At 42.2% G+C, this 11,686-nt stretch overlaps 2 protein-coding genes across 4 annotated transcripts; one reads left to right on the top strand and one right to left on the bottom strand.

The window, feature by feature from the left end:
- Nucleotides 1-2,171: 2,171 nt before the first annotated feature.
- Nucleotides 2,172-3,570, top strand: LOC308399765 (uncharacterized protein). 2 transcript variants are annotated; one of them, XR_013972253.1, is made up of 5 exons: nt 2,172-2,295; nt 2,390-2,483; nt 2,574-2,642; nt 2,739-2,801; nt 2,918-3,570. XR_013972253.1 is itself a non-coding variant. In XM_080887200.1 (5 exons), exons 1-5 carry the CDS (start codon nt 2,280-2,282, stop codon nt 3,447-3,449), a joined length of 762 nt encoding a protein of 253 aa, XP_080743326.1. In that variant the 5' UTR covers nt 2,211-2,279; the 3' UTR covers nt 3,450-3,570. The 2 variants fall into 2 exon arrangements, 1 of the variants encoding a protein (XP_080743326.1); XM_080887200.1 differs by having other exon boundaries at nt 2,211-2,295; nt 2,402-2,483.
- Nucleotides 3,571-7,639: 4,069 nt separating this feature from the next.
- On the bottom strand, nt 7,640-9,482 carry LOC308400331 (uncharacterized protein). Of its 2 annotated transcripts, none has more exons than XR_013972368.1 (5): nt 9,392-9,482; nt 9,204-9,297; nt 9,045-9,113; nt 8,886-8,948; nt 7,640-8,769 (listed from the first exon to the last, which is right to left on the bottom strand). XR_013972368.1 is itself a non-coding variant. In XM_080887974.1 (5 exons), exons 1-5 carry the CDS (start codon nt 9,405-9,407, stop codon nt 8,238-8,240), a joined length of 762 nt encoding a protein of 253 aa, XP_080744100.1. In that variant the 5' UTR covers nt 9,408-9,468; the 3' UTR covers nt 7,640-8,237. The 2 variants fall into 2 exon arrangements, 1 of the variants encoding a protein (XP_080744100.1); XM_080887974.1 differs by having other exon boundaries at nt 9,204-9,285; nt 9,392-9,468.
- Nucleotides 9,483-11,686: the final 2,204 nt, after the last annotated feature.

The raw sequence follows: 11,686 nt of genomic DNA, 5'->3' as shown, positions 1-11,686 counted from the left end.
GAATTATGGAACTGCCATACAATCAATCCTCTCCTCTAACCCTGACTGCCTCCACAGTCTGAGTCTAATTATTAATGTTGAATTAATGGTTTATGCAACTGACATTATGACCTGATTTTAGATGAGTTTGTGAGGTAAGCATTTCATTATGCTCAAACCCTCAGACGATTAACAATGCAGCATGTAGGAGGCACCAGCAGAACTCCAGACTAATGACAATAGCTTTAAGTTTCACACACAGACTGTATATCCAAGTGAGGAAGTGCTTTTAACCTGCATTCTTTCTAATGACCAGCAGGGTCAGCCAGTGCACTTGCTCAGCTGGTGAACAGATGTGAGCATCTCTGTAAAAAGAGAAGTTTGGGCGAGTTTGGCCTGGAGTGTTCTGGTGTGTTTTAACACAATACTGCAGTCTTCCCAGGAGTGGATACCCGGCAATTTCACCCAAAGCTCAGACTGTGCGGTGGTCAGGGTAACTGCACAAAACCCCAAGAGCTCCATTTCAGACTGTATGGGCCTCAGTTAGCATGTTAAATGTTATTATTCATAATAGTAAATTTGAAAAAACACTGAAGCAGGATGGCTGAGTAGTAATACGATGGCACCTATCCAAGATGGCGGCCAACCAAACCGGTTTGACAACCGGTTTGACCGGTTTCGTGCGTGTGCGCATGCGCGTTCAGTAATTCGATGGCACTAGTCCAAGATGGCGGCCAACCAAACCGATTTGACCAGTTTCGTGTGTGTGTGCGCATGCGTGTTCAGGTGTGGAAATACCACAGGGGATCAGAGGGGTTATATGAGTTTATGTGTTTTTAACGGGGTTTTAATTTAATCAAACCATAGGGTTTTTAATTAAACTATTTTTTCACTTAGGTGTATCGCAACATTCAGTTATGCATGTGTTCTTAAAAGCAATTCTTTGTTTCCTGTTTCATTCTTGGCGGAGTGGAAGCTGTTTTGGTTCACAGTGCGCCTTAACAAAGAGGGTGTGCTCTAGTCAAAAGTGTTGGTAATAGTGTTTTAATCACACTAATTTTCTAAATCTGACAATGTCTCAGCTTGCAGTGAGGCATGCATTTTATTTTATAAATGGCACAAATGGGAATTTCTTCTGAATGGGTGATGTCAGCATGTTCACAAGCGTTTCATTTAATCAAACCCCTAGTTTTAATTTAACTAGTTTTTACACATCTACTGGGGTTTCTTTCCAGGGTTGATGCGATCATTTTATTTAAAAATCGGGATTTCGGAATGTTGAACTAAGAGTGAGACAAAGCCAGCCAGCTAGTTTTTAACACAGTAAATGTCACAAATAGCATTCAGTCCTTTAGAAAATAAATGCTATAAGCAGCCAGTATCGCTCTTTTCAAACTAATCGTCTTTTAAATACACTCATTTTGTGATTCCGGTGTCAACACCTTGCACCGATGCAAGCATTTTATTTATTTAAAAACGGATCAAACGGGCCATTTCTTCTGTAAGGGGTTTCATGGTTTCAGAGTAGTTTTTAACACAACAGATAGTCACAAATAACATTCAGCCCTTTAGAAAATAAACGCTACAGTGATACTTCTAAAACGCTGCACACAATGTCGTCTTTTCCCCCAAAGCAGCCAGTATCGCTCTTTTCAAACGAATCGTCTTTTAAATACACTCATTTTGTGATTCCGGTGTCACACCTTGCAGCGATGCAAGCATTTTATTTATTTAAAAACAGATCAAACGGGCCATTTCTTCTGTAAGGGGTTTCATGGTTTCAGAGTAGTTTTTAACACAACAGATAGTTGCAAATAACATTCAGCCCTTTAGAAAATAAACGCTACAGTGATACTTCTAAAACCAGTCGCCCAGACCCGCTCCAACTTTTCAACAGCTGGCTAATTGTTTGAATTTGTTCAGGATTGTAAAAGCACACCGCGGGTATCACATAGTTGTTGAGAGTACCATGCGAACAAGGGCCCAGCCTATTGTTTAAAGTGGCCGGTATTGGCTCTTTTTGTAATTCCTCGACAAGGTAAATGGGGCAGGTGTACCAGTCGGGTGGCGACCCCGCCTATTGTCTGAAGTATCGGTTCCTTTGTAATTCCTTGAGAAGACAAAAGCCCTGAAGGGTCTCATTTAAATTGATTGGCGACATACCTTTTCTTTTTGGAAACACCACCCTATATAAAAAACAGGCTCAGACCCCGAAACCCTGAGCCATTTACGCCTCAAGATTCGCTGCAGAGCACACCATTTTCTTTGCGATCATCAACACTAACATCGTTCTTTATAACATGGCCATCGTAAACGGTAAGTAAAACAAAACCTATTATTGGATTTTTAAAAAGTGTTATGTTAACATATTATAGGATATTCAAACTATTTTTTTTTCCTAAAACAAAAGCTTAATTTTTAGGAGTTCGGGAGAACGGCCCAGGACCCTTTTCTTCAGAAACGGGCGCTTTTACAGCTGGAACTAGTTCTCTAACAGGCACAAGGTGTGTACAGCATTACTGGATTTTTAAACGTATGTATGTTTTAAACTAGCGATTGTTTTAAATTATGTAATAACGTTTTTGTTTGATTAGTTCCAGGGTTAACAAACTGAGCAGGAAAACATTCAGACCCCGCGACCACAGAGCCCTACCTTACATCAGGTGTGTATACAACGCGATGTATAGTTGTGTATTTTTTTTTTTTAAAGGGGTTTAAACAATTACAAATGTTCTAAACTGACCGTTTTACACATACAGAACCACGCCAGAGAACCGTGTGTGTGGAGGAGCAGGACCATCCCGAATAACGCACACTACAAGGTAAGCATAGGCATATATAAATTAGATAAAAAGAGATAGAGAGGGAGACACGGTTATTCAGTTTGAAATGGGTACATGTATAAAATGTTTTAACACATGTCTATCTATCTTCACAGACTGCAGAACAGCACCCCTCCTCATAATGATCAGGACACCGTACGATTCCAGACGTTTTTGGAATGTTTAAGCAGTATCGACCTCCCAGAACAACAAAAACCTGGAGCTTTGTGCAGCAGTGGAGAGTCAGAACCGATCTTCATCAGCGAACCTGCAACACCTCCGAGTGAGTGGCTACATCGCGATTTCTCTGATGTTTTTGAGTACAGCATGTCAGATTTTGATCTAGTTCATATACCCACCACCCCAGAATGTGTCAGAAATAGCGTTGATTCACACATAGATTTCGAAGAAGGTGGCATAACAGACTCTCAAATATCAGCGGCGTATGATGCTTACATAAAGCTTCCAGACGCTCAGCCTGCTGAACAAAGTCATATAGCCTCAATAGCTGATAAATTATGTTTGATTGAAGCTAGACTCAATCAATACCACCAAGAAGCACAGGTACAAAGGCAACAGTTTACCAAACTCATAAACAAAGTGTGTAGTACATTAGACAACATCTGCAGCAAAATTTCAAGTCCCTGACTTTTAAAATCCAGACCATGGACCCTCCAAATAAATTATTTAAACATAATAACGGAACCTCCACTCCTGTTAGATGTTTTGACTTAGAGACTTTTATGCAGTGGGCTGAAGAAACAGATAAAAAATTAGATGATATTATAGCTAGACTTAATAGGGTGCCTGCATCAGCCTCATCCGATACACATCCTTGTCAGACTGTTCCTACGTCTGCTATTGCTGATGGGGCTATTGTTGCTAATAATAGTGATAGTACAGCAGGTGTTGCTCGGGCCGTTGCTGTTACTGATGCTAACCATATAGCTTGTGCTGCTGGTGATTTTGCGTCTGATGCACAATCTAGCCGGGTCACCTCTGCTGCAGCTACTGCAGTTGTTATTGAGCCCGTTGTGCAGTCTGGGTCCGGCAGCCGCTCTCAGTCACACATTAGAGAGATACCTAATTTTAATGCTCGCGAATTGCGTGAACGCCTTGATTTTAGGGGTATAAGTCTCGATCATCCAGAACAAGTGCCGGCGCGAGTGCGCGAGTGCTTAGCCAATGTGATAGACAGAGCTGTGGCGGGATCCCAACAGGGCAGTGTTCTAAACGTGGTCCTGCGTGGCCCCTTGCTGGCTTCAGATGTTCAGGCTGTTTTAAACGCTGATGATCGGTATGATCCGGAGCTGTTTCTCGATCAAATTGCACAAGTTATGCAGAGTAATGATGAATCTATCGGTGATGATGAATTAGAGTTTATTGTCACGGTAGCTCAGAACAGTAGTGGCGGGTCTCGCTTAAGACTGGCGCACATACCTTATGATGAGATTCTCTCAAAGAAAGGCAGACATTTATACACACCAAACAACACAAACAACAATTTGTGCTTCTCCCTATGCATAGCACATTCATTAAACTCATCATCCTCTGAGCATGAAAAACTTGCTACAGCTAAACAGATGCATGCTGAAGTAGGTCTATGCGACACACAGCAAGTATCATTCTCTGATGTCGGTAAATTTGAGAAGCACTTCAACATTAAGATTGTAATCTATTACCACACAGAAGGGCGTAAACGCCTGGAATGTTTTTACGCACATGAAGAGCCAAACCCTAACACGTTGATGATGTATCTCCATAATCAACATTACCACCTGATTTTAAACCCGACCGCTTTTTTGGGGGGATCCTATGTGTGTAATTTCTGTTACAGTATATATAATACACCATTACAGCACAGCTGTAAACATAGATGTAACACATGTTACACACTCTGTCAACATCACAGGGGACCCACAGTGAAATGCAGCGACTGTAACCGCATCTGCAAATCACAACACTGTTACCAACAACACAAATTACCTGAATTAAAACACAACATGATCCCCTGTGATAATATGAAACATTGCATGCACTGTGGCACCATATATAGAGAATCAGAGAAATTACCACACAAATGTGCGCAGCCTAGATGCGAGCACTGCCGCGAACCTAAATTAGCAGGAGACTCCGACCATCAGTGTTTCATACAGCCTGTTGAAAAACAGAAGCCTAACGATAAATACATTTTATATGATTTTGAGACGCGGTACCACAACGGTAAACACGAGGCTAACTTTGTGTGTGCGTCTGATCTGAAGGGCAATAAGTTCACATTTAATACATTAAAGTGTGTGGAGGCGTTTGTGCAGCATTACAGACGCCCAAGGTTTCGTGGGTACACTTTCATAGCACATAATGCATCTGGCTTTGATAACTACATACTCCTCGAGTACTTTGTCAGACAGAGCATAACACCTAGTGTCATAATGAGCGGCAGCCGTGTGATTTTAATGCATGACAGAGACTATGACCAGCGGTGGATTGATTCGTTCAGCTTTTTGCCCATGGGCCTTGCCAAAATACCCTCTGCTTTAGGTTTTCAAGACCTGCAGAAGGGCCATTTCCCACACAGGTTTAATACGAGGGATAATGAGCGTTATGTGGGCCCGTACCCAGACCCCTCCTTCTACGGCTATGAGCACATGTCTGAAAGCGATAAGGTGCGATTCATGGAATGGTACCAGGTTGCCTCACAGAATCCCTTTGATTTTCAGGCTGAACTCAGGCGTTACTGTGTTAACGATGTTGATGTCCTGCGTAAAGCATGCATCATTTATCGTGACACGCTACTGGGTTGTACTCAAGTTGATCCATTCATGTATACCACCCTGGCTGCATTTAGTATGGGTGTGTATAAAACGCTGTTTCTGCCTAGAGACGCGCTCGCTCTCACGTATGAAGGGGCATACGTTGAGCAGAACAAGACGTTTTCTAACGTCTCTATTGAATGGCTTCAATATGTGTCCCACACCACCAACAAAGTGGTAAAACATCCTGCAAATTCATAAGCTGTATTACTTGTGGGGTCAAAACCGTCCACAAAATACGGTCCAACCCTCTGTTCGCCTCCTCTGAGAGCATGTTTTACCACTTTGTTGGTGGTGTGGGACACATATTGAAGCCATTCAATAGAGACGTTAGAAAACGTCTTGTTCTGCTCAACGTATGCCCCTTCATACGTGAGAGCGAGCGCGTCTCTAGGCAGAAACAGCGTTTTATACACACCCATACTAAATGCAGCCAGGGTGGTATACATGAATGGATCAACTTGAGTACAACCCAGTAGCGTGTCACGATAAATGATGCATGCTTTACGCAGGACATCAACATCGTTAACACAGTAACGCCTGAGTTCAGCCTGAAAATCAAAGGGATTCTGTGAGGCAACCTGGTACCATTCCATGAATCGCACCTTATCGCTTTCAGACATGTGCTCATAGCCGTAGAAGGAGGGGTCTGGGTACGGGCCCACATAACGCTCATTATCCCTCGTATTAAACCTGTGTGGGAAATGGCCCTTCTGCAGGTCTTGAAAACCTAAAGCAGAGGGTATTTTGGCAAGGCCCATGGGCAAAAAGCTGAACGAATCAATCCACCGCTGGTCATAGTCCCTGTCATGCATTAAAATCACACGGCTGCCGCTCATTATGACACTAGGTGTTATGCTCTGTCTGACAAAGTACTCGAGGAGTATGTAGTTATCAAAGCCAGATGCATTATGTGCTATGAAAGTGTACCCACGAAACCTTGGGCGTCTGTAATGCTGCACAAACGCCTCCACACACTTTAATGTATTAAATGTGAACTTATTGCCCTTCAGATCAGACGCACACACAAAGTTAGCCTCGTGTTTACCGTTGTGGTACCGCGTCTCAAAATCATATAAAATGTATTTATCGTTAGGCTTCTGTTTTTCAACAGGCTGTATGAAACACTGATGGTCGGAGTCTCCTGCTAATTTAGGTTCGCGGCAGTGCTCGCATCTAGGCTGCGCACATTTGTGTGGCAATTTCTTGGATTCTCTATATATGGTGCCACAGTGCATGCAATGTTTCATATTATCACAGGGGATCATGTTGTGTTTTAATTCAGGTAATTTGTGTTGTTGGTAACAGTGTTGTGATTTGCAGATGCGGTTACAGTCGTTGCATTTCACTGTGGGTCCCCTGTGATGTTGACAGAGTGTGTAACATGTGTTACATCTATGTTTACAGCTGTGCTGTAATGGTGTATTATATATACTGTAACAGAAATTACACATATAGGATCCCCCCAAAAAAGCGGTCGGGTTTAAAATCAGGTGGTAATGTTGATTATGGAGATACATCATCAACGTGTTAGGGTTTGGCTCTTCATGTGCGTAAAAACATTCCAGGCGTTTACGCCCTTCTGTGTGGTAATAGATTACAATCTTAATGTTGAAGTGCTTCTCAAATTTACCGACATCAGAGAATGATACTTGCTGTGTGTCGCATAGACCTACTTCAGCATGCATCTGTTTAGCTGTAGCAAGTTTTTCATGCTCAGAGGATGATGAGTTTAATGAATGTGCTATGCATAGGGAGAAGCACAAATTGTTGTTTGTGTTGTTTGGTGTGTATAAATGTCTGCCTTTCTTTGAGAGAATCTCATCATAAGGTATGTGCGCCAGTCTTAAGCGAGACCCGCCACTACTGTTCTGAGCTACCGTGACAATAAACTCTAATTCATCATCACCGATAGATTCATCATTACTCTGCATAACTTGTGCAATTTGATCGAGAAACAGCTCCGGATCATACCGATCATCAGCGTTTAAAACAGCCTGAACATCTGAAGCCAGCAAGGGGCCACGCAGGACCACGTTTAGAACACTGCCCTGTTGGGATCCCGCCACAGCTCTGTCTATCACATTGGCTAAGCACTCGCGCACTCGCGCCGGCACTTGTTCTGGATGATCGAGACTTATACCCCTAAAATCAAGGCGTTCACGCAATTCGCGAGCATTAAAATTAGGTATCTCTCTAATGTGTGACTGAGAGCGGCTGCCGGACCCAGACTGCACAACGGGCTCAATAACAACTGCAGTAGCTGCAGCAGAGGTGACCCGGCTAGATTGTGCATCAGACGCAAAATCACCAGCAGCACAAGCTATATGGTTAGCATCAGTAACAGCAACGGCCCGAGCAACACCTGCTGTACTATCACTATTATTAGCAACAATAGCCCCATCAGCAATAGCAGACGTAGGAACAGTCTGACAAGGATGTGTATCGGATGAGGCTGATGCAGGCACCCTATTAAGTCTAGCTATAATATCGTCTAATTTTTTATCTGTTTCTTCAGCCCACTGCATAAAAGTCTCTAAGTCAAAACATCTAACAGGAGTGGAGGTTCCGTTATTATGTTTAAATAATTTATTTGGAGGGTCCATGGTCTGGATTTTAAAAGTCAGGGACTTGAAATTTTGCTGCAGATGTTGTCTAATGTACTACACACTTTGTTTATGAGTTTGGTAAACTGTTGCCTTTGTACCTGTGCTTCTTGGTGGTATTGATTGAGTCTAGCTTCAATCAAACATAATTTATCAGCTATTGAGGCTATATGACTTTGTTCAGCAGGCTGAGCGTCTGGAAGCTTTATGTAAGCATCATACGCCGCTGATATTTGAGAGTCTGTTATGCCACCTTCTTCGAAATCTATGTGTGAATCAACGCTATTTCTGACACATTCTGGGGTGGTGGGTATATGAACTAGATCAAAATCTGACATGCTGTACTCAAAAACATCAGAGAAATCGCGATGTAGCCACTCACTCGGAGGTGTTGCAGGTTCGCTGATGAAGATCGGTTCTGACTCTCCACTGCTGCACAAAGCTCCAGGTTTTTGTTGTTCTGGGAGGTCGATACTGCTTAAACATTCCAAAAACGTCTGGAATCGTACGGTGTCCTGATCATTATGAGGAGGGGTGCTGTTCTGCAGTCTGTGAAGATAGATAGACATGTGTTAAAACATTTTATACATGTACCCATTTCAAACTGAATAACCGTGTCTCTCTCTCTATCTCTTTTTATCTAATTTATATATGCCTATGCTTACCTTGTAGTGTGCGTTATTCGGGATGGTCCTGCTCCTCCACACACACGGTTCTCTGGCGTGGTTCTGTATGTGTAAAACGGTCAGTTTAGAACATTTGTAATTGTTTAAACCCCTTTAAAAAAAAAAAATACACAACTATACATCGCGTTGTATACACACCTGATGTAAGGTAGGGCTCTGTGGTCGCGGGGTCTGAATGTTTTCCTGCTCAGTTTGTTAACCCTGGAACTAATCAAACAAAAACGTTATTACATAATTTAAAACAATCGCTAGTTTAAAACATACATACGTTTAAAAATCCAGTAATGCTGTACACACCTTGTGCCTGTTAGAGAACTAGTTCCAGCTGTAAAAGCGCCCGTTTCTGAAGAAAAGGGTCCTGGGCCGTTCTCCCGAACTCCTAAAAATTAAGCTTTTGTTTTAGGAAAAAAAAATAGTTTGAATATCCTATAATATGTTAACATAACACTTTTTAAAAATCCAATAATAGGTTTTGTTTTACTTACCGTTTACGATGGCCATGTTATAAAGAACGATGTTAGTGTTGATGATCGCAAAGAAAATGGTGTGCTCTGCAGCGAATCTTGAGGCGTAAATGGTTCAGGGTTTCGGGGTCTGAGCCTGTTTTTTATATAGGGTGGTGTTTCCAAAAAGAAAAGGTATGTCGCCAATCAATTTAAATGAGACCCTTCAGGGCTTTTGTCTTCTCAAGGAATTACAAAGGAACCGATACTTCAGACAATAGGCGGGGTCGCCACCCGACTGGTACACCTGCCCCATTTACCTTGTCGAGGAATTACAAAAAGAGCCAATACCGGCCACTTTAAACAATAGGCTGGGCCCTTGTTCGCATGGTACTCTCAACAACTATGTGATACCCGCGGTGTGCTTTTACAATCCTGAACAAATTCAAACAATTAGCCAGCTGTTGAAAAGTTGGAGCGGGTCTGGGCGACTGGTTTTAGAAGTATCACTGTAGCGTTTATTTTCTAAAGGGCTGAATGTTATTTGCAACTATCTGTTGTGTTAAAAACTACTCTGAAACCATGAAACCCCTTACAGAAGAAATGGCCCGTTTGATCTGTTTTTAAATAAATAAAATGCTTGCATCGCTGCAAGGTGTGACACCGGAATCACAAAATGAGTGTATTTAAAAGACGATTAGTTTGAAAAGAGCGATACTGGCTGCTTTGGGGGAAAAGACGACATTGTGTGCAGCGTTTTAGAAGTATCACTGTAGCGTTTATTTTCTAAAGGGCTGAATGTTATTTGTGACTATCTGTTGTGTTAAAAACTACTCTGAAACCATGAAACCCCTTACAGAAGAAATGGCCCGTTTGATCCGTTTTTAAATAAATAAAATGCTTGCATCGGTGCAAGGTGTTGACACCGGAATCACAAAATGAGTGTATTTAAAAGACGATTAGTTTGAAAAGAGCGATACTGGCTGCTTATAGCATTTATTTTCTAAAGGACTGAATGCTATTTGTGACATTTACTGTGTTAAAAACTAGCTGGCTGGCTTTGTCTCACTCTTAGTTCAACATTCCGAAATCCCGATTTTTAAATAAAATGATCGCATCAACCCTGGAAAGAAACCCCAGTAGATGTGTAAAAACTAGTTAAATTAAAACTAGGGGTTTGATTAAATGAAACGCTTGTGAACATGCTGACATCACCCATTCAGAAGAAATTCCCATTTGTGCCATTTATAAAATAAAATGCATGCCTCACTGCAAGCTGAGACATTGTCAGATTTAGAAAATTAGTGTGATTAAAACACTATTACCAACACTTTTGACTAGAGCACACCCTCTTTGTTAAGGCGCACTGTGAACCAAAACAGCTTCCACTCCGCCAAGAATGAAACAGGAAACAAAGAATTGCTTTTAAGAACACATGCATAACTGAATGTTGCGATACACCTAAGTGAAAAAATAGTTTAATTAAAAACCCTATGGTTTGATTAAATTAAAACCCCGTTAAAAACACATAAACTCATATAACCCCTCTGATCCCCTGTGGTATTTCCACACCTGAACACGCATGCGCACACACACACGAAACTGGTCAAATCGGTTTGGTTGGCCGCCATCTTGGACTAGTGCCATCGAATTACTGAACGCGCATGCGCACACGCACGAAACCGGTCAAACCGGTTGTCAAACCGGTTTGGTTGGCCGCCATCTTGGATAGGTGCCATCGTATTACTACTTGGCTGGATTGGAAGGGTTGCAGTGGAAAACCTGCTCTCTCTAGAAAAAACATCACAATTTAGGAGTTCCTCTGTCATTTGTAAGACAACACCAAAGATGATATATTGGACTACAATGCAGCACCACGAGAACCAAACAACCAAACATAACATATGAGCACAAACACTTCGCACCACCCGTCAAACATGGTGGTGGATAGCTGATGATTTGAGCCTGAACACCTGGACACCTTCTCGCCCCGATGATCGCGAACACAGCAGCAGATCTGTGAGAGAATGGCGGAAAAAGAAGGGAATCAATGTGCTGCAAAGGCCCACTCAAAGTCACTGCTGAAGGTGGCTCTACAAGCTACTGATTTATGGACAGTAGTTTTAGCTTTTCTCAGGACTCTGAGCAGTTCTGCAAAAACTGTGCTTTTAATTATGTCGTCTATTCCGACGCACCATCCACACCATCCATTCTCTGGATCAAAATACTGCTGGACTGAGTGGAGTTTATGAGATGTCATCCGTCTTCCTTTCCACTTTGCTGATTTGCAACATCCATTAAAGTCATTAGTGCAGGCAGATGGCCAACGGTGAACCC

This window comes from Rhamphochromis sp. 'chilingali', assembly GCF_963969265.1.
Source record: "Rhamphochromis sp. 'chilingali' genome assembly, chromosome: 7".
NCBI lineage: Eukaryota > Metazoa > Chordata > Actinopteri > Cichliformes > Cichlidae > Rhamphochromis > Rhamphochromis sp. 'chilingali'.
Note: the sequence above shows the minus strand (reverse complement) of the source record. Positions and strands in the feature narration are given on the sequence as shown.

Bases quoted from the DNA above. Each gene is read 5' to 3' on its own strand.
- LOC308399765 (XM_080887200.1), top strand. The intron at 2,484-2,573 runs GTGTGTACAGCA...TTGTTTGATTAG, and splicing joins AGTTCTCTAACAGGCACAAG to TTCCAGGGTTAACAAACTGA. The intron at 2,802-2,917 runs GTAAGCATAGGC...CTATCTTCACAG, and splicing joins CGAATAACGCACACTACAAG to ACTGCAGAACAGCACCCCTC.
- LOC308400331 (XM_080887974.1), bottom strand. The intron at 9,114-9,203 runs GTGTGTACAGCA...TTGTTTGATTAG, and splicing joins AGTTCTCTAACAGGCACAAG to TTCCAGGGTTAACAAACTGA. The intron at 8,949-9,044 runs GTGTGTATACAA...TTACACATACAG, and splicing joins AGAGCCCTACCTTACATCAG to AACCACGCCAGAGAACCGTG.